Genomic DNA, 18,482 nt, shown 5'->3' on the forward strand with positions numbered 1-18,482 from the left:
GTGCAGTACCCCATTTTCTAGCCTCCTGTTTATTTCTACATGTTCATCCCAGGTACTTAAATTGTTCATCTTCTAATGCCCAGCCTGCAGAGAGCTGCGCCATGAGTTTACAGCCAGTCTACTGCCAACACCCTGAAGGACAAGCACCATGTTCCCAGTTTTACTATTATAAACAATGCTGTGATGAACACCCTAATTTCCAACCTTTCCACCCAGAAAAGGTGGGTAGCTGGGGCTACTCTTTCTGCTCCCCATTCTGGCCTTGGTATTCCTACACATACTGGGTGCTCATAAATGCAAGTGGCCTCAGAAAGTGGGGACTGTTTTTACTTAACTAGTCCAATGTGGTTAATGGGGAAGGGGAAGCTGCAGGCCAGGAAAGTGGGATCTCAGTCAAAGGCAAGGTGGGGCGCAGGGAGCTAGGGCCCTGAGGTGTGCAAGATCTGCCAGGCTCAGGATATATGCAGGAGGGGACATACCTGCTGGCCTGACTGCTGCCCAGCCTCTCCTGCCCTCTTCTGCCATCAGAGCCCTCCCAGTCCTGTGCCGCTGTGCTGAGGGAGCCTGCCTGCCCAGGTTCTTCTTTCCGCAGGAAGCTCACTGGTTTGGGTGTAGCCTGACACCACCAAGCCCTCTGCACCCAAGAGCTTGAGCTGAGGCCTGGGGAGGCAGGCAGAGGTCCACTTGCTCACGATTCCCAGCAAGGTGCCACTGAACCAGGCGGGTGAGGGCTGCAGGGACAGATAGCTCTTGGGGTAGGCCTGGTGGCCGATAAGCCCAGGAGACACCCTGAAAGCACCCGCCCTTCTTTGCCCCGCACCCCAGGGAGCCGGGAGCGCACCTCGGCCCTTCTCTCTCTCTCTGGGAATCCCTCCAGAGCAGGGCCTGGCACCGTCTAGTGAATGTTGGCCTCGTAATGGACCAGGAGGGATCTGACAGCCCCAGGGCTGCGGGAGATCACTGCTGGGGCAGGGCCCGACTTTACCCTCGCCATTTCGTTGACCTGACCCTCACTGGGCTCAGCCTCTGTCCCGCCCGCCCGACCCTTCATCTTCAAAGATTCATTGGTCCGCATCCCTCAGGCCCCGCCCCTCGGATGCTTGCCCCGCCCTCCCGCTGCGTCCGACCTAGCTCCTTTCGCCTCACAGCCCAGTCCTGATTCAGGCCTCACCCCCTTTCCAACGTGAGCCCTGTCGTTCCTCACAGACGTCGCCCCTCCCTAAAGACCCGCTCCCGTATTGTTTCCACGGGGCCACTCCATCTCCTCAGAGCCCCCATTCCCTCCCCTCCCAATAACAGGCCTGGGGCTTGGTCCACAGACCCCGCCTCTCACCAGCCTAGCCCGCCCCCAAAGACCTCCTCCTTTCTTCGAGCTCCCTGACCCCTTCCCCTCCAGGACTCCCAGGACTCCCGAGTCCAAAGCTCCAACTTCTCCCTCACAGGCTCCACCTCCTTGCCACCGAGGCCCCGCCCCTCTGCTAACGGTCCTCGCCCATTCGTCGAAGGTCCCGCCCCTCCCACCGCGCGGCTGGGCGTGGCGGAGTATGGCCGAGCCACTCCCGGTTCCGCCTCCTGGGGCCTCACTTCCGGGCGCCAGCACGCCCCGCCTCGCCCCGGCGGCCCAGGGCTATCATGGAGCGGCAGGTGAGGGCTCAGCCCGCGGTTCCCGTGGTGCTTGCAGCCCGGACCGGGTCTGACCCTGGTGTGTCCCCTGCGCAGGTGCTGCTGAGCGAGCCCGAGGAGGCGGCGGCGCTGTACCGGGGCCTTAGCCGCCAGCCTGCGCTGAGCGCCGCCTGCCTGGGCCCGGAGGTCACCACGCAGTACGGGGGCCGCTACCGGACGCTGCATACTGGTGTGTGTATGGAGGGGAATCGGGTGGCGGGCCCATTCTGGGGCCGTGCACTCGGGTAGAGAGGAGGGGGCTGTGGAAGGGTGTGTGGAGGAAGAGGGGGCTTGGAGAGAGTGGGGATGGGGGGGTGCACCCCCTCGGAGGTCTGCTCACACAGGTGTATGGGAGGTGGGCTGTTCAGAATGTTATAGGATGCTGCCCATGAGTGCATGAGTTGAGGGTGTGGGAGTAGAATTCAGACCGGGGTGCAGGATGTGGGCCTTGTAGGGCTCACCACCATCGCTGTATCCGTATACGTGCCAGGTTGCCTTCAAGGTTCTAGGGTGGGTGCTGGGAGCAGTAGTGTTTTCTCTCCAAGATGTCATCAGCTCAGGCTCTGGGGGCCTAGACATGAGTTGTGGCCAAGTGTTGTCCATCCTGCACTCAAACTATCTGGAGACAGATTGAGGGAGGTGGGCTGGACCTTCCTGGGGGTTGGGGTGGGGGGAGCCTGTGCTGGGACTGGTCAGGTCAAGTTGAGCAGCCTCATGCCTCTCCTTGCAGAGTGGACTCAGAGGGACCTGGAACGCATGGAGAACATCCGATTCTGCCGCCAGTACCTGGTGTTCCATGATGGAGGCTCAGTAGTGTTTGCAGGGCCTGCGGGCAACAGTGTGGAGACCCGGGGGGAGTAAGTTTGAGGAAGGATACTTGCAGGCAAGGCCACAGCCATCTGCAAGCTTTTTATGAATGCCTACCATGTGCCTTATTGTAGGTAGGGCCCAGAGGGGAGGCCAGGAGCCAGGTTCCTGCCCCTTGGGAGCTTATGTGGTCTCTAGTGATATGGCCTGATAAGCACTGGAGGCTCGCTCCAAACTTGGGTTGGACTAGAGCCCATGGAGGCTCAAGGAGGCTGGGGGGAGTAGAGCCCCTGCCCAGGGAGGAGAGGCAAGGCTAGCTGCCCTGGTGGGGCTAGAAGGGCTACAGAGGCGTATGTGGGGCCAAAGCCTCAAGAATCTTGTTTAAGAAGTTGTAGCCAGTAAGGGGACAGGATGGGGCTATCACTGGGTGGGAGGTAATCCTGACCTTCTACCCTGTGTTCTCCTTAGGCTACTGAGCAGAGATTCTCCTTCAGGCTCCCTGAAAGCCGTGCTGCGCAAGGCTGGAGGCACGGGCCTTGGGGAGGAGAAGCAGTTCCTAGAGGTAAGTATGCATAAGATCAGGTACTGGGCAACTGGGGGCACAGACCCACAGATAAGGTTCAGTTGGGAGGCAGACAACCTGATGCCCAGATGTCCTCAGGTCTGGGAGAAGAACCGAAAGCTCAAGAGCTTCAACCTGTCGGCGCTGGAGAAACATGGGCCCGTGTATGAGGATGGTGAGGCAGCTTGCTGGTGAGCGGGGTGGACGGGAGGGGCAACCATAGCCCAGGGCTCCCCCTGATTGGCCCTCCCTGCACCCAGACTGCTTTGGCTGCCTGTCCTGGTCGCATTCGGAGACACACTTGTTGTATGTGGCAGAGAAGAAGCGCCCCAAGGCTGAGTCCTTCTTTCAGACCAAAGCCTTGGACATCGGTGGCAGCGATGACGAAATGGCCAGGCTGAAGAAGCCAGACCAGGCCATCAAGGTGCTCATGGCTGTGGCCAGTCAATGGAGGCCCTTCAGGGCAGCCCTGGGGCTCAGCGTGTTCCCTGCCCACACTGTGCCTGTCAGAACTGGGGAGGCACTGGCTTCCAGGGGGCAGGGTAAGCTCTTGCAAGACAGGCTGGGCATTGAGTGTCTTCTGTTCTCAGGGTGATCAGTTTGTGTTTTACGAAGACTGGGGAGAAAACATGGTTTCCAAAAGCACTCCTGTGCTCTGTGTGCTAGATGTCGAGAGCAGCAACATTTCTGTGCTTGAGGGGGTCCCTGAGAGTGTGTCCCCTGGACAGGTTAGTGCTGACTTGGCCTATATCACTCCTGGAGTCTAGGGGCCCTGCCTGAGCTACTGCCCCTTGTTCACACCTGCCCTGTGGTCTTGTTTACAGGCATTCTGGGCCCCTGGAGACACAGGCGTGGTGTTCGTAGGCTGGTGGCATGAGCCCTTCCGGCTGGGCATCCGCTTCTGCACCAATCGCAGGTGAGGAAGTGGGGCAGGGCAGGGGGCCTTGCAGCTCAGGCCTGCTTTGAAGCTGAGTGTCTCTCTGGTGGTTCCAGGTCAGCTCTGTACTATGTGGACCTCATCGGGGGGAAGTGTGGTAAGTGCTGGCACCCATCTGTGCTTTGCTGACACACTGGCCCTGCCAGCCTGCATGATGCTCACATTTCTGTCTGGTCCAGAGCTCCTCTCGGATGACTCTCTGGCTGTTTCTTCTCCCCGGCTGAGCCCAGACCAGTGTCGCATCGTCTACCTGCAGTACCCATCTCTGGTCCCCCATCATCAGTGTAGCCAGCTATGCCTGGTGAGCTGGAGGTGGGCGGGGGGAGGTTAGCAGGAGGAGAGAATGGTGGATGAGAGCTGAAGATTCAGCTTCATCTCCGCATGGGCCCCTCAGTGGACCTCCTGTCCTGGGTGCAGTGATGGTGTGAGTTCTGCCTGTCCTCTCCGGGCAGGGCCTGGAGGCTGAGCACACTGGTATGGGGGCCTTGCACCGTGAAGACTCACCACCTTGAGAGCATCCTCTGTCTACAAGAATGCTCCTCCCTTTGCTTTTCATTTGCATATGGCCAGGCTCTGCAAGGGACTGGGATATAGTGGGCAGTTACAGTCTTTGTCCTTGCCCAAGAAGAGCTTTGGGCCCCTAAGTGAAAGTTAGAGACCCCTCCAGACATCTAGTCCAGGTCACCAGAAAGGAGATACATCAGGCTCATCTCAGGTCCTCCCTCCCTTCCCTGAGGCTACCTGGGTCTATCAGAGAAGATGGGTACAGAGCTCTGTGCCCTGAGGGCACTGCCAATCCCCTGGTGGGCCTGACCATTGTGTTCTCTTGCAGTATGACTGGTATACCAAGGTCACCTCAGTGGTGGTGGACGTTGTTCCTCGGCAGCTGGGAGGTAAGGGGTGTGTGGTGGGGTGGGTGCAGTTAAGCCTGCAGCTCTGTTTTGCTGCCATCTGTTATCCCTGCACAGGGTCAGCTGCCTCAGCTCTTCCTTCCTGAGTTCCTTCTGAAGTCTCCCTTCCTGCTGGGCCAGCCCCATGTCCAACCTCCACAGAGAGTGGGGCTATCACCATGGGGAACAGTTCTGATAGAAGGAAGTCAACTGGACCAAAGCTGAGATCAGAGCAGCCCAAGCTCGCTGAGGATTTAGATAATTTCATTCATTCCTGTGCTATAGCTCATAGTTACATTTTGCTTGTTTTTCTAGTGGCTCCTTCTAGAGGTCTCAGAAAGTGTACTAGGTTGGAATGTCTGCCTTTAGAGGCTCCGAGCCCAAGGGTGCTGCATTATCCCACCCTCAGCCCCTAGCCCAGCATTTGTCCAGTCCAAGTTCTTGAGTCAGCAGGGTCTCTGGGAGGTTGGATCTTGGCCGACAGGCTCTGGTTGCAGTCGCAGGTGCTCACAGCTCTGCTTGGGATCCTGGACCATCCCAAGGACATGAGGGATGAGAGTCTCTTCTCAGGCCTCCTGGTCAGTTCCAGGAGTCCAGTGGACAAGGGATGGCCTCCTTATCTTCTCTTTGGGTTGCAGGGATGCAGTGATGGGGACCTGGTCTGAATCCCAGCTCTGCCCCTTATTAGCTGTATGTCCTTGGATTGTGTCCTGACCTCCCTGAACTTCCATTTCTTCATCTGTGGAGAGGGTGGTTGTCCCTGCCTTCTTTGTAGGATTGTAGTGAGGGTTAAATGAGTGATAATATTAAAGAATAGGATTTATTGAGCCCCCTGTGCCAGGCACTCTGCTAAGCACTAATGGACAGACAGACAGGTGTCATCTTGGTTGCAGCTCCAGGTGCCTAGCAGGGGCCCAATAAGAGCAGCTCATAGGAAAGCCAGTGCATTTCTTCTGAGCACCATGGTTTCTCTCAGAAGCTCTTAAGCTCTTTCTCTCCTGGGCCTTCAGGGGCCTCTGCCCCATAGCCCCCCTCTTCGGGCAGTTCCTCCTTGCCTAGGGTGGCCCCGTGTGTGGGACCGCCATTCTGTCACAGTTGCAGGGGCCCCGGTGAATTCCCCAGCAGCCCAGCCTGCTTCAGTCTTGACCCCCTACACCTCCACTCCTGGACACGACCTCCAGCCCTCCCGTCTTTGCAGAGAACTTTTCTGGGATCTACTGCAACCTTCTGCCTCTGGGATGCTGGTCAGCTGACAGCCAGAGAGTGGTTTTTGACTCAGCTCAGCACAGCCGGCAGGTAAGGGGCAGGCTTGATTGTGTTGAGAGGCAGGCCCTGTGACCAACCCCCAGGAGCCCTGGGCCTGGAGCATAGCATATGCACACCCCTGGGTGGAAAGCCCAGCCACAAAGTCTCACCAGCCCCTTAAGGCCCTGCTTGCCCCTGTCCTGGACCTGGACTCACTTTTCCTTGAGGGGGGTGGCTGCCCTCATGCCTCACAACAGAGCCCTTGGCCTTTTCCCCTGAGGCAGAGATGCAACCCCCGCCTCGAGGCATTTCCAGCTTGGGGACAAAGGGGCTGCCACTGGGGTAGGCCCCTGAACACTATACAAAGAGCTGATGGAGATGGGACAGAGCCCTTCTCCCAGGGATGGGGTGGGGACAGCCATAGTGTGCCAGGCTCCTTTTGGGTGTGATATTTCATCCTCAAGCTGGCTCAAAGGCATTTTACCTTGCCCAGGTCACTCAGAAAGTTATGACAGGGCTACGATGTGAACCCAGGCCCTCAGGCCACTTCCTACTGCACTGAATAGACATCACCATAGTTGCTCACAGCCGTGGCCTGGTGCAGGGGTCCCCCAGAGGGTAGAAAGGAGGTGGGGGCGGGACCCATAGGGCTCTTGGATGTGGTGCCACACATGGCCTCCCGTCTGCTTCAGGACTTGTTTGCTGTGGACACGCAGATGCGCAGTGTGACCTCCCTGACTGCTGGTGAGCAGGGCTTTTGGGCGGGCCGGCCAGGCCAGGGGTGGGACCGGAACTGGAACATGCCAGGCGGTAGTGGCACTCTCGGCCACTCTGTACCACTGACTGTTCCTCAGCTTTTACTGATAGTTTTGAGAGGACCCTGCCCATGCAGGACCCTTAGCCAGCCAACAGACTCCCTCCCTGCTCCACTGCCTTTCAGTGCTCAATTCAGACCATATGTCCTGGCCCTGCCTCAGCATGGCCCCCACCCCTGCTCCTCAGACCTGGAAAACTCTTATGCCACATCTGCCAGAGTCATCTTTCCCCCTCCCCAAACCTTGGGTGCCCCCTCTCACACAGTGGCAACTCTGCCACCCCAGGGCCCAGGAGAAGCCCTATGTTGGCTGGTGATCACCAGGTCTGGTGACTCTGCCCCTAAAATGTCTTTTGAGTCATCCACCTACCCTGACTGTACCTGCTCCTTCACAAAGCTACCAAAGTATTGTTCCCAAAATGCCTCTCATCACACAGTCCCTGCTTAAGAATTTCTTTGGACCCCACTGCCCAGAATCGGCACACCCCAACCCTCAACCCCCTGGCCTAGCTGCCAGCCCTGCAGACTGTAGTCATTAAGTGGTGGGTGGATGTGCTGTGGTGGTCTGGTGTGTCCCCATATCTGGTGGTCCCTGGGCACAGCCAGTGTCTGCTGGATGAACAACAGACTGAGTAGAAGGCTCACCCAGGGCCATGTGTTTGTGTCAGTCCCTTGTGTGTGTCCCTTTGCTTCTCAGGTTGGAAGGGGCACCTTGTCATAGAGCCTCCAGCCTGAGACTCTGGCTCTGCAGGGAGTGGGTGGGAAAGGTGGTGGCCCCTGCCAGGCATTTAGTGACATCTCCCTTCTCCAGGGGGGTCAGGTGGAAGCTGGAAGCTGCTCACAATTAACCGGGACCTCATGGTGGTACAGTTCTCCACGCCCAGCCTACCCCCAAGCCTGGTGAGTGTCGGTAGATCCCAGGCCAGGAGGCAGGGATTCTGTGCAGGCAGAGCTCCCCAGGTCAGGAGAACTAGGCACAGCCCAGCACAGTCCATGAGGGTCTGGCACCCATGGGAGGGAACTACTGGGCTAGGGTCTGCTCTATACAGAACAAGGTGCCCAGGACAGTGCCCAGTCCTCTGGTATAACACAGCACAGGGAGACAGCAGAGCCTAGAATCTGAGAAGGGGTATTTTTGTTTATGTGTGTGAGTACCTTTGTATATACCAGCTCACAACAGGAGTCCATACTGTACCCTCTGGAGGTGGGTAAAGGGCCCAGCATAGTGAGAGGGGCCCACCTCCTACCCTGGGCAGAGGGGCAAGGGCAGGGAGGCAGCTGGGCCACCTGTGATACACTCTTTCCCCTTGGCAGAAAGTTGGGTTCCTGCCTCCTGCAGGGAAGGAGCAGTCAGTGTTGTGGGTGTCCCTGGAGGAGGCCGAGCCCATTCCTGACATCTCCTGGGGCATCCGGGTGCTGCAGCCACCTCCAGAGCAAGAGAATGTGCAGTATGGTGAGCTGGGCCAGGGGCAGAGGGATGCCTTCTCCAAGTTCCCCAGCACATGCATCTGTGGTCACCTTTCCTGCCTCTTGTCTCACATTGTGGGGTTTCTTAGGATTACCTCTAAGAGGTTTTCTGTTCCTCTTGTGGACAGTCATGGGGAGTAGTGTCCAGGCATCTGGGCGCCTGCTCTGAGTATCAGAGCTGGGCATCACCAGGCCAAATCATCTGTGGTGGGAAAACCAAGGTCTAAAGATGACAGGCCTTATACGAGGCCTCTGTGACCACATCTCATCCAGAATGCTGTGCCTGCAAAGTGGGGCTGCCTGCCTAGGGCAGAAGTGTGAGCCTCCTGGAGTCCATGTGTTGTAGTGTGAGCTGCCTTGGCAAGGTCTCTGTTCCAGAGGTCAGACTCAGACCTGCAGCTACCACTGAGGCCTTGGCTGGGGAGCCCCTGGGTAGCAGCACTGGCCCTGCTGACTGCTGCCCTCTCCCTGCAGCTGGCCTTGACTTTGAAGCAATCCTTCTGCAGCCCAGCGACCCTCCAGATAAGACCCAGGTGCCCATGGTGGTCATGCCCCACGGTAGGCATCTGGCCTGAGAGCCCCTGCCCTCCCACCACCCTTCATAGCTGGCTCTTTCACCTTCTGCTCCCTGTCTGCAGGGGGGCCCCACTCATCCTTTGTCACTGCCTGGATGCTGTTCCCAGCCATGCTTTGCAAGATGGGCTTTGCAGTACTCCTAGGTGAGTGAGCAGGGCCCAGGGTTCTGGAAAGGCTGTGGGGGGTGATGGGGTGGGCCTGGTTTGTATAAGCACCATGGGTCTCGTACCCTAGTCTCTACGCCTCTCTGTAGCCAAGACCTGATAACCAATACTGGGAACTGCCCTGGCCCAGCCTGGCTCCATGGCATGGTGATAACATGGACTGTCTTAAGAACTTCCATGGAAAGGGTGCTTTGGTCACTGGGCAGCAGCCTCAAATCTCTTGGCCCCTTCACCTTGACAGTTTGTGGTACAGCTGGTCACAAGGGCATACTTCAGATGGGTGAAAGGGTGTCCAGGGGGCTGGGAATGTCACTTGATCACCCCATCTGGTACTTCCTTGACCTCCAGTGAACTATCGTGGCTCCACGGGCTTTGGCCAGGACAGCATCCTCTCCCTCCCAGGAAATGTGGGCAACCAGGATGTGAAGGACGTCCAGGTAGCAGGGCCTGGGGCTTCTGGACAGGCCGGAGGGTGGACTGTCAGGGGTGTGGCTCCATTCAGCTGGGCAGGCAACTGACTGCAGCACGCTCCGCCCCACTCTGTAGTTTGCAGTAGAGCAGGTGCTCCGGGAGGAACACTTTGATGCAGGCCGCGTGGCCCTTATGGGTGGCTCCCATGGTGGCTTCCTCTCCTGTCACCTGATCGGTCAGTACCCAGAGACCTACAGTGCCTGCGTGGCTCGGAACCCTGTGATCAATATCGCGTCCATGATGGGCTCTACTGACATCCCTGACTGGTGGGTGTGCCCCACAGGTCCCTGCCCTTTTCCCCTTCACCCCATCCTCCATGGAGCCCCCGAAGGTCCCAGAGCTCCTGGGACTGCATCAGCTCAGTCTCTTGCAGGTGTGTGGTGGAGACTGGCTTCCCCTACAGCAGCGACTGCCTACCAGACCTCAGCGTGTGGGCTGAAATGCTAGACAAGTCGCCCATCAAGTACACCCCTCAGGTACACGGCCCTCCCCTTGCCCTGTGGGCCGCCAATTCGTCCAGAGGCCGGGGCCCTGCTCACCACCATTCCCCATGCCCAGGTGAAGACGCCACTGTTACTGATGCTGGGCCAGGAGGACCGGCGTGTGCCCTTCAAGCAGGGCGTGGAATATTATCGTGCCCTCAAGGCCCGGAACGTGCCTGTTCGGTGAGTACAGCAGGACAGCCCTGGCAGTTGGTGGGCAAGTAGGCAGAGGAGGACCCTCCAACCTCAAACATTGTTGCCCAACCTCTGCAGGCTCCTGCTCTATCCCAAAAGCACCCACACACTATCAGAGGTGGAGGTGGAGTCGGACAGCTTCATGAATGCTGTGCTCTGGCTGTGCACACACTTGGGCACCTGAAGCCCTGCCTCTCTGCATAAGCTGGTTGGCCTATGCCATACTTTGCTCTTGAGGAGACCCCCAGGGTCTGGCAGAGTGGTGAAAGGCTTCCTGGATTCTGGACTCCATGGATGGGTGAGAGAAGGAATGTGGGCTATATAGTTATAATAAATGAGAACAAAGAATCTAGTTCCTGCTGGTACTTTGTACCAAGCCATCTCTAACCCCAGCCCCACCCTTGGGGTTCAGAGACTGTAGGCCCTGGGTGTTGTAGCCATAAGGACTTCATCTACCTCCAGTGTGAGAGGTGAGGGGACAGTGAGAAGCTCAGCTGCTGCCTGTCCTGGCCAACTGGGACTCCACCAAGCTAGCTCCCTCTGCTGCAGCCCCTTCTGTTAGAAACTACCCTACATCACCCTTCTCCTCCCAACACTGTATCTAGGGGACCAGTGAGGCCCTGCCCTTTTGCAGCAACCCCAGGCTAAGGTAGTCCTAGGGTCAGATTGCCCAGCCCCAGGGGCGCTGGCCTGAGCCACCCAGGGCCTAGCCAGGAGTTGCCAATCCATTCCCTAGAGCAGAACCTAAGAAGCACCCTGCACAGGTGTAAAGAGGACAGGTGACTTTATGTCTGACAGGAAGCTTCGTCCTCCCCGTCCTCCCCAAGGCACATACGATTGAAGCTGGGCCTAGCCCAGCCGCATGACCTTGTGAATCCAGTCCGCAAACACAGAGACACGCGTGAAGATGGCTGGCCAGTGGGGCCGTGCGCACACTCGGTTGGGGATTATAATTCCCTCCAGGACCCAGCAGTCATGGGTAAAGCAGGCAAGCGGGCCCCCGTAGTCACCCTGGTAGGTGGGAGAACTGGTGAGGTGGCCCTGGGCCATGGCAGAAACTAGCCCTCTTGGGGAAGAAGTAGTACATTTTCACTTCCCATACCCTCCATGGACTGGCCAGGGGCCCTGCCACTGACCTCACAGGCACCCACAGGGGCCAACAGTCCCTCAGTGCACATCTCACTCTCGCGTACACGTCCTCGGTGCTTGACATTACATTCCTGGTTGGAGATGACATTCAGCGAGGCTACGTTTAGGACCACATTGTCCCCTGTACCTACAGTGAAGGGAATGAGAGAGAGGGCCTTTGGATAGGACCCAAGGCTGGGCCTCCTGGCCTTTAGCAATCCATGCCCCTGTACTGGACTCTTACCTTTGGTCTCACCCCAGCCTGCAATCTCACATTTGGTGCCTGGAGGCACCACGTACCGCTCTGGAGGCAGGCAGATCAGGGCCACGCGCTGGCTCAGGGCCACAGGTCTTTAGCAGGAATGAGGGCACTCAGGGCCTGAGGCCACAAGGCCCAGCCCCCACCTCACACCCTCTTGACTTTGTCACACACCTCTCCAGCTTGAGCAAGACAAGCTGGGAGCCTGAGGGCCCACACACCACCTTGGCCACTGGGACCCGCTGCAGGCCTGGCTCCCCCGGCTGCGGGTTCTGGAATAGGGTGCCCAGCCACACCTCATAGCCCGTGAGAGGCACATGGCTGGGAGAGAAGCTCTGCTAGATCAGTCATGACTCAGTCGGCTTCCCTAAGGCTCACCTGTTGGCTTGCCTGGGGAAGGTGGATAAGGGGAAGATGAAGGCTGGAGGGTGGGAATGGGTCCCCAAACCCAAGGAAGGCTCACCAGGAGGAGAAGCACTGCCGGGCGGTCAGTACCCACTGCTCCTTCACTAGGGACCCCCCGCAGAAATGCTGGCCCTGCCTGGAGGGGTGGGGGTTAGGAGAGGGAACAGTGAGTCCTCAGACACAGGATGGACCTGCCATGTCTTGGCTAGGACCTCTGAGGCCAGGGACAGGTTTCTACCCTCCCTGGCATAAGCACAAAGGATATAGCCTCAGCACCTCTCTTGAGGAGACATGCAGTTGTGCCTCACCGGTTGCGCAAGCTGACTGTCCAGGGTGAGTTCCCAGGCTGGCCCCCTACCACACGCAGCTTGGAGTGCCGCTGATCCACTCTCTTGCCACACTTCTCAAACAGCACCTGGTCTGGGGGATAGAATGGGCCGTGTGAAACCCCAACTGGCTGGAGATGGGGAACAAATGGGACCCGACCCAGTCTTGGCCCAATTCCGTACCTGGGGGCTCCAAGATGGACAGTGGTTCGTCATCATCTGAAAGACCCAAGTTCACCCACTTTAAGAGAGCCAACCTTTGGCGGTGGAGGCGAGGGGCGGCGCCCCGGGGGAGTGTCACCAGCGCTCACCGCAGCGCCGCAGTGCACAGTAGTCGAATGGAGTTCCCGGGTCCGTAGTGTAGCACCAGGGCCCATGGCTATCCCCGTCCGGGTTCCGGCAGAAGTTCTCTTCCAGCTGGGCGTGTGGCACGGAGGTGGGCGTGAACCTACGCAACAGGGGGAGCAAAGTCATAGCAGGGTAACCCCAAACTCCTGCCGGGCCCCAGTTTGAGATGCCACAGCGTGCCGCTTTAGGGTTAGGCCCGGGCGGGGCCTGTGGCCTAGGTATGGGAGGGGCCGGGCGCGCGGACGGACTCACTGCGGCTTGTGCGGCGTCTCCGCGGACCAGCGCTGGCACGTTACACCCTTGTGGGTCTTGCTGACCGAGCCGCGATACAGCTCCCCCGCGCCGTGGTAGCAGTCTGTAACGGGCGGCAGGGAGCCGTGAGCCCATTCTCACCCCAGCCCTCCGGCTCTATGCCTCCAGCCCCAGCTCGGGCCTTACCCTCAGGCCGCACGTCGTCGGTGCAGCGCCGGATCTGGTAGCAGAAGGCCACGCGCATGCCAGGCCGCGATGTGAAGCACCAGGGCGCCTCCGAGCCATCGGGGTTACGGCAGAAGTTCTCCCGAAGGTCCCTGGGGAGGCGCTCCCCTCAGCCCTGGTGGATCCCAGCACGCCAGCCCGCGAGCCAGGCCGCGGCCGGCTGGAGCTCAGCCTCCAGCTCTGCCCCAGGCCCCGCCTTCCTTCAAGCCCCGCCCCAGAACCCTCCTCAGGCCCCACCCGCAGAAGTACGCCCCCAGTGGCGGCCAGCCGCCTTACTTGCATGCGTATTTCTCGGGCGCAAAGCGATGCTGATGCGGGTTCTGCGCGTCCCAGCGCTGGCAGGGCACGCCCGCGGCGGTGGTGTTGGCCGTGCCCCGGTAGCCCTCCCCCTTCCCGCGGAAGCAGTTGAACGTGGTGTCCTCTTGGCGCGGCTGTGCCTCGGACCCTTGGATGGACCGAAGCCGGTCGGACCACGAGCGGGAGCTGAGACCACCGCCGGCTCACGCCCAGCCCCTCCTCTCTCTCCAGCTAGGGCACGCCCGCCCACGTTTGCCAGGCGCCCTCCCAGGCCCCGCCCCCGCGCCCTACCGCAGAAGGGGAGGTCGCAGAACTCTCGCTCCATCTGCGGGTCTGTGGTATAGCACCAGGGCCGCTCCGAGCCGTCCGGATTCCGGCAATAGTTGTCGTCCAGATCTTTGTCAAGGAACCTGGGGGCGATAGCTGGGCCTGAACAAGACCCTGGGACTCAGGCCCTGTCTGATGCCGACCAACTACCGCCTTATATCCGGCCCCGCCCCTGGAGTCCTGGGCCCTTCCCTAGAGCGGCCTCCTTGGTGCCGAGCAGCCCTCGCGTACTTGCCCGGCTCAAAGGGGTGGGCGTGCGGGCGCTGCAGGTCCCAGCGCTGACACTCGCGTCCTGACTCGGTGCGGTCCACTGCGCCGCGGTAATCCTCGCCATTGCACCAAACGCAAGCGGCTGGAGACACCGGGCCGGTGGGTTCGTGGATGGGCGTGGGCATCCTCCTCCCGCCCAAGACTCGACTCCGAGCAGCCTACCCTGCCGGCAGGACTTGATGCCGCAGCTCTGGAAGCGCACGGCAGGGTCTGTCGTGTAGCACCAGGGACCTCCCGGGTCTCCGTCGGGGTTGCGGCAGAAGTTCTCCTCCAAGCCATTACGGAGTGTGGGCGTGTACCTAGCGGCAGAGAGCAGCAATACAGTGCTTGCTGAGTGAGGGCAGGTGCTCGCTGGGCAGGGACAGAGGGGAGGTGTGTCTCACTTGTGGTCATTGGGGAACCTGTGGCTCCAGTGCTGGCAGGGTAGGCCACCCGTGGTGATGGCCACGGTGCCCCGGTACTTGACACCATTGTCCGTGATGCAGGTCCGCACATAGTCTGGGAGCAAGAGACCCAGGGTCAACAAGGCCTGAAGCCCCAGTACACCTATCCCCTGCCTGCCCTTCTCCACAGCCACTCACCTTTCTTTTGGAAGAGATCACAGTGCCCAGAACGCTGCAGCCGTGTATGGGGTGAGTGCTGGGTCCATGGCAGCAGTTGGCAACCATGGCTGCTCACGTTGTAGTGGAAGGCCCTGGGAGGAGGAGGCACAAGGTCACCCAGTGCCCAGGTTCCCCTGCCCCCAGTTTTATCTAGGTCCTGTGGCCACTCGCCTGCAGTCCAGTAGGGGCACACAATGCCCTGCACACCCCTCAGCATCTGCCACATCTTCTTGCCAAGACCTGGGCCCCACTCCATGTAGCAGGTGTTGCAGCTCTGTACCCCGGAGCACCTGGAAGTCATTCAAGGGCGAGCGCTGCCCTGTGGGGTGGGCATGCATGTCAGTGCATGTATATCAGCACGTCCTCACTTTGGCCCTTCGGGGGATCAAAACTATAAGGCCTCTGGGATGGACTCTGTGGGCACATTCAAGGGTCAGACCCCTGTACAGGGTGGGAGAAGCAGGACCAGACATGGTGGTTATCACCAGCACCCCTGTTTAGTAGGCAAGGCACTAGGCTCAGGTCTAAAACATACGCTATGAGAGCAGTGGGTGATGGTGCTTGCCCTATGGTGCTTGTCCCATCTCTTCTCTCAGATGAGAATGCTAAGGCTCAGAGCTGTCATACTAGCCAGGCAGAGGCCCAACTTTAAGTCTGGGCTCTCACCAGCATGAGGGCATATGCTAGGTTAGAGGGTTAGAGCAGACCCATGAGGAATAATTGCCTGCATGTGTGCGTGCATCTGTGCGGTCCCAACACTGCCTCAATGCTACAGCAGATTTCCTAATGCAGGCCTGAATTAGCAGTGTATACGTGTATTCTTGCGGCTGCCTAGTTCTGTGCAAGAAGCCAAGGTCACTCACTGCTCCATGCCCAGTAGGAAATTGAGCTCCTGGCTCAAATAGCAGGATGGGCTTGGGTCCAACCCCTTCCTGAAGGCAGATAGGGATAGGGGGGCACTCACCAGGGGCCCCTGAACACTGCGTCAGAAGCAGCAGGAGTGGGAGCCACCCCATCCTCCTGGCTGGAGGCTGCACTGTGACCCACCACAGCCTCATCCAGGAAGTTGTGAAACCTGTCCCTACGGGATTGGGTGGCTCTGGCTCCACACCCCCATTCCAGGCCTGCTGGGGCCTGACCTGAGACCCAGTGGCAGGAATGGGGGTGGGGCCAGGCCTCCAGCCCCCTGGGTGAGGTGCAAGGGCCTTCACTCTGGCACAGCTAGCCCCTGAGAGGTTGCCCTATGTAGTGGGCAGGTGTTGGAAAGGTTCAGTGGGGACACTTGAGATACCCTAGGGTGGGGGTAGAGTCCCCCTGTAGCCTAGGCTGCTCTGAAGGGAAGGGCAGAGTGGACATGGTTGCTGCCAGAGGCCTGAGTTCCAGCCCCTAGGCGGTGATATTAAAGTTTTCTGAGCCTCAGCTTATCCCTGTAAAGTGGGGAGCGTTCCCTGCCTCAGCCCCAAAGCAGCCCGCCCCTTTTGCTGACTTATCCGCCCCAGCTGTAGGCAGGTCGGCCCACGCCCGTGGCAGCAGAGCCCAGAGAGGCTCCCCTCGCCCCGCCAAAGGTGCCATCCCAGAGAAGGTAAGCAAGTTCACCCATCTGGCCTGAATGGAGGTGGGAGTGACAGGTAGCAGGGACCCTGGCAGGAGTGGCCTTTCAGATGTCCTACAGGTCATCTGAGCCGGGCCTCCAAGTATGAGTAGGAGTTGAGATAGGCGGCCTGGGTCTCCCAGTTAGGACGTTGCGTTCCGACACAGCTGGGCTAGGAGCTCCTCCTGCGCCAGCGTGGGGCGGAGGCGGCTGGGCTGTCGGGCGAGACAGAGGCCGGGAACAACCTGGGTGGAGGCCGCGGAGGAGGACCCCTGGCGGAGGCCGGGCCTGGACGGATGCGCGTGCGCAGCGGACGCGCGGTTTGGCCCTGGACGGACGCCGTAGCCGAGAGGCTGGGCGGATGTTGTGAGCCGGGGCGCCGCGGCTGGAGCTGGGGGTGAGTGAGGGGCGGCCAACCTCCGAGCCCGGCAGGTCTCCGCGGCTCCCCTCGCGGCCCCGGCCTGTCCGGTGCGAGAGTGCTCGCCGCGCGGGGGTCGCAGCGTATGCTGCGGGACTCCGGGCTGGAGCTGGCCTGGAGGATCCTCCGGAGCTTGGGGCCGGGCGGGGGCGACTTGGGGGAGACATGCGCTGCCCTCTGCGTCCTTGGCCTCCGAGAAGGGGTCGGTTCGGTTCCGAGCCCGGATCCCTCGGTGGGGCTGTACAGGATCGACGTGGCAGGGAGCCCCTGAACAAAGTCGAGATCTGCCTCTCATCTGGGTCCTCAGCACCTGACGCTCGGCGTGGATGTCTGGAAGGTTTACTAATCAAAAGAGTGACCGCGTCTAATCTGTCCTGCACTTGCTCTGATGTGAGAGGGGCAGCGGTCACGAACGCTGGCGGAGGGCCTGCGGTGGGCGGCAGGGCGGGAGAGTCACCTTCCCGAGGGGCAGGCGTGGTGCGGACTGTGAATGGGCAAGGGTGTGTGGTGGGAGCACAGGACCTGTTTGGGGTGAGATAAGAGACTAGGCTACAGAGAAAGGAGTGTTGTCTAAGGCAGTGCTAGAGGGCCAGGCTCTAGACCAGCGCTGTCTAATAGAACTTTCTGTGATGAGGGAAATGTTCTATGTTTTTGGTGTCTACTACAGTAACCACTAGCCACATGTGGCCACTGAATCCTTGAAATGTGGCTAATATAACTGAGAAATTGAATTTTTAATTTTTTAAACTTTAGTTCAAATTTAAATAGCGACATGTGGCTATTGTTGGGACCCCACAGCTCTAGATCATTGAGGCTGGCACCAGCGACTTAGTGCAGCTTCTGAAGCAGCTGCAGCAACACCATGATATGTGAGGGTTGGACAGCAGTGGGAAGACCAGTGGGGTCTGCTATGAGGACTGGGCAGGGGTGGTGCTCTGACCGGGTGGGAGTCTGTGTGTTTGAGTGGAAACAAGAAAACTAGCAGGCCTTTGGATAGGAGAAGGGAGGATCCTGGAGCTGAGGAAGGAGATCCTGGCCTTGGGTGTCAGCAAGACTTGTAGCTAGAGATGGCACCAAGCCCTTGAATGGTGGACTACACTTGGGGAAAGTGGTGTAGGGTTCTCTCTTCTGGATAGGAGCTGGACCCAGTGTGGCTTACGACTGAGAAGGATACAGGAGCTCTGCCCTTTGGCCACCTCACTTTGGACACTTTGGTCTGATTTTCCTGGGGTTGAGGCATTTAGTTTGGTTCAACAAACGTATGTCTGGCACCTGCTCTCTGTCCAGCCCTGTGCTGAGCACTGGGACATGGTAAGGCCCTGTCACATGGGCCCAGACCCCACCCACCTTCCCATGTAGGAAGCTGGGAGCCCCTACTTTGCTCTGCTCTGCGTTGGTATGTGTGCGAGTGTGCATACACCTGACCTCACCTGCTCCCAAGCTTTCCTGCCATCCTCAGGACTGAGGTCAGTGTGGGGACCCTTTGTTGGCTTCGCATAGACAGGCTCTGCCTCTGGCTCAGCCCCCAGGACCACTGGCTGCCCACAAGACATGAAGGATGGCGTTCAAAGGGGCTGGCGTGTCTTTCTCCCGCAAGAGCTATAGGCTGACCTCAGATGCTGAGAAATCCAGGGTCACAGGTAAGGGCTGGCAGAGCTGGGAGGAGGCTCCTTGTGTTGAGGGAAGGAGAAGGAAGAGACAAAGGTGGCAAAGTCCCAGGTCCAATGAACCTCAGGCCTTGCTGCACCCGTTGTACCCGTGA

The 18,482-nt window shown here is 59.3% G+C and overlaps 3 protein-coding genes across 15 annotated transcripts in view; 2 read left to right on the forward strand and 1 right to left on the reverse strand.

The window, feature by feature from the left end:
- The first annotated feature begins 1,599 nt into the window (after window positions 1-1,599).
- On the forward strand, window positions 1,600-10,991 carry APEH (acylaminoacyl-peptide hydrolase). Of its 2 annotated transcripts, XM_058558717.1 has the most exons (22): window positions 1,600-1,644; window positions 1,720-1,852; window positions 2,393-2,519; window positions 2,938-3,031; window positions 3,131-3,206; window positions 3,292-3,455; window positions 3,622-3,759; window positions 3,856-3,947; window positions 4,025-4,065; window positions 4,148-4,269; window positions 4,801-4,861; window positions 6,057-6,154; window positions 6,796-6,847; window positions 7,729-7,817; window positions 8,232-8,370; window positions 8,859-8,942; window positions 9,023-9,103; window positions 9,473-9,561; window positions 9,671-9,861; window positions 9,969-10,071; window positions 10,154-10,260; window positions 10,351-10,991. In XM_058558717.1, the coding sequence occupies exons 1-22, from the start codon at window positions 1,633-1,635 to the stop codon at window positions 10,454-10,456; spliced, it is 2,199 nt and encodes a 732-aa protein (XP_058414700.1). In that variant the 5' UTR covers window positions 1,600-1,632; the 3' UTR covers window positions 10,457-10,991. The 2 variants fall into 2 exon arrangements, with proteins under 2 accessions (XP_058414700.1, XP_058414708.1); XM_058558725.1 differs by lacking the exon at window positions 8,859-8,942.
- Window positions 10,992-11,039: 48 nt separating this feature from the next.
- MST1 (macrophage stimulating 1) lies at window positions 11,040-16,521 on the reverse strand. Of its 8 annotated transcripts, none has more exons than XM_058558667.1 (18): window positions 16,308-16,521; window positions 14,883-15,001; window positions 14,691-14,803; window positions 14,493-14,607; window positions 14,272-14,408; window positions 14,071-14,191; window positions 13,804-13,922; window positions 13,492-13,660; window positions 13,177-13,307; window positions 12,991-13,093; window positions 12,702-12,838; window positions 12,574-12,609; window positions 12,373-12,484; window positions 12,123-12,200; window positions 11,834-11,980; window positions 11,645-11,751; window positions 11,409-11,548; window positions 11,040-11,283 (listed from the first exon to the last, which is right to left on the reverse strand). In XM_058558667.1, exons 1-18 carry the CDS (start codon window positions 16,386-16,388, stop codon window positions 11,122-11,124), a joined length of 2,127 nt encoding a protein of 708 aa, XP_058414650.1. In that variant the 5' UTR covers window positions 16,389-16,521; the 3' UTR covers window positions 11,040-11,121. The 8 variants fall into 8 exon arrangements, with proteins under 8 accessions (XP_058414650.1, XP_058414679.1, XP_058414633.1 ...); XM_058558696.1 differs by lacking the exon at window positions 16,308-16,521 and adding an exon at window positions 15,676-15,769 and having other exon boundaries at window positions 13,797-13,922; window positions 14,075-14,191; window positions 14,883-15,030; XM_058558650.1 differs by having other exon boundaries at window positions 11,409-11,751.
- Window positions 16,235-18,482, forward strand: part of RNF123 (ring finger protein 123) — a 29,526-nt gene continuing 27,278 nt past the window's right edge. Inside the window, exons 1-2 of one of the 5 annotated variants that reach the window (XM_058558599.1) lie at window positions 16,235-16,293; window positions 18,243-18,360. In XM_058558599.1, coding sequence (XP_058414582.1) covers window positions 18,279-18,360 — 82 coding nt within the window. In that variant the 5' untranslated portion in view covers window positions 16,235-16,293; window positions 18,243-18,278. Of the gene's footprint in view, window positions 16,294-16,543; window positions 16,700-16,719; window positions 18,361-18,482 lie in introns of those variants that run through there. The other 4 variants (XM_058558609.1, XM_058558590.1, XM_058558618.1 and 1 more) reach the window with 4 other exon arrangements.

The sequence above is a fragment of the Diceros bicornis genome, chromosome 2, assembly GCF_020826845.1.
Source record: "Diceros bicornis minor isolate mBicDic1 chromosome 2, mDicBic1.mat.cur, whole genome shotgun sequence".
NCBI lineage: Eukaryota > Metazoa > Chordata > Mammalia > Perissodactyla > Rhinocerotidae > Diceros > Diceros bicornis.

Excerpts from the sequence above, each read along its gene's own strand:
- MST1 (XM_058558650.1), bottom strand. The coding sequence starts at position 16,388 with ATGACCTGTAGGACATCTGAAAGGCCACTCCTGCCAGGGTCCCTGCTA. Across the intron at positions 14,804-14,882 it reads GTGCCCCTACTGGACTGCAG|GGCCTTCCACTACAACGTGA; the intron begins GCGAGTGGCCAC and ends TCCTCCTCCCAG. Across the intron at positions 11,752-11,833 it reads GTCTTGCTCAAGCTGGAGAG|ACCTGTGGCCCTGAGCCAGC; the intron begins GTGTGTGACAAA and ends TTCCTGCTAAAG.
- APEH (XM_058558717.1), top strand. Across the intron at positions 3,760-3,855 it reads AGAGTGTGTCCCCTGGACAG|GCATTCTGGGCCCCTGGAGA; the intron begins GTTAGTGCTGAC and ends TCTTGTTTACAG. Across the intron at positions 9,562-9,670 it reads AGGATGTGAAGGACGTCCAG|TTTGCAGTAGAGCAGGTGCT; the intron begins GTAGCAGGGCCT and ends CCCACTCTGTAG.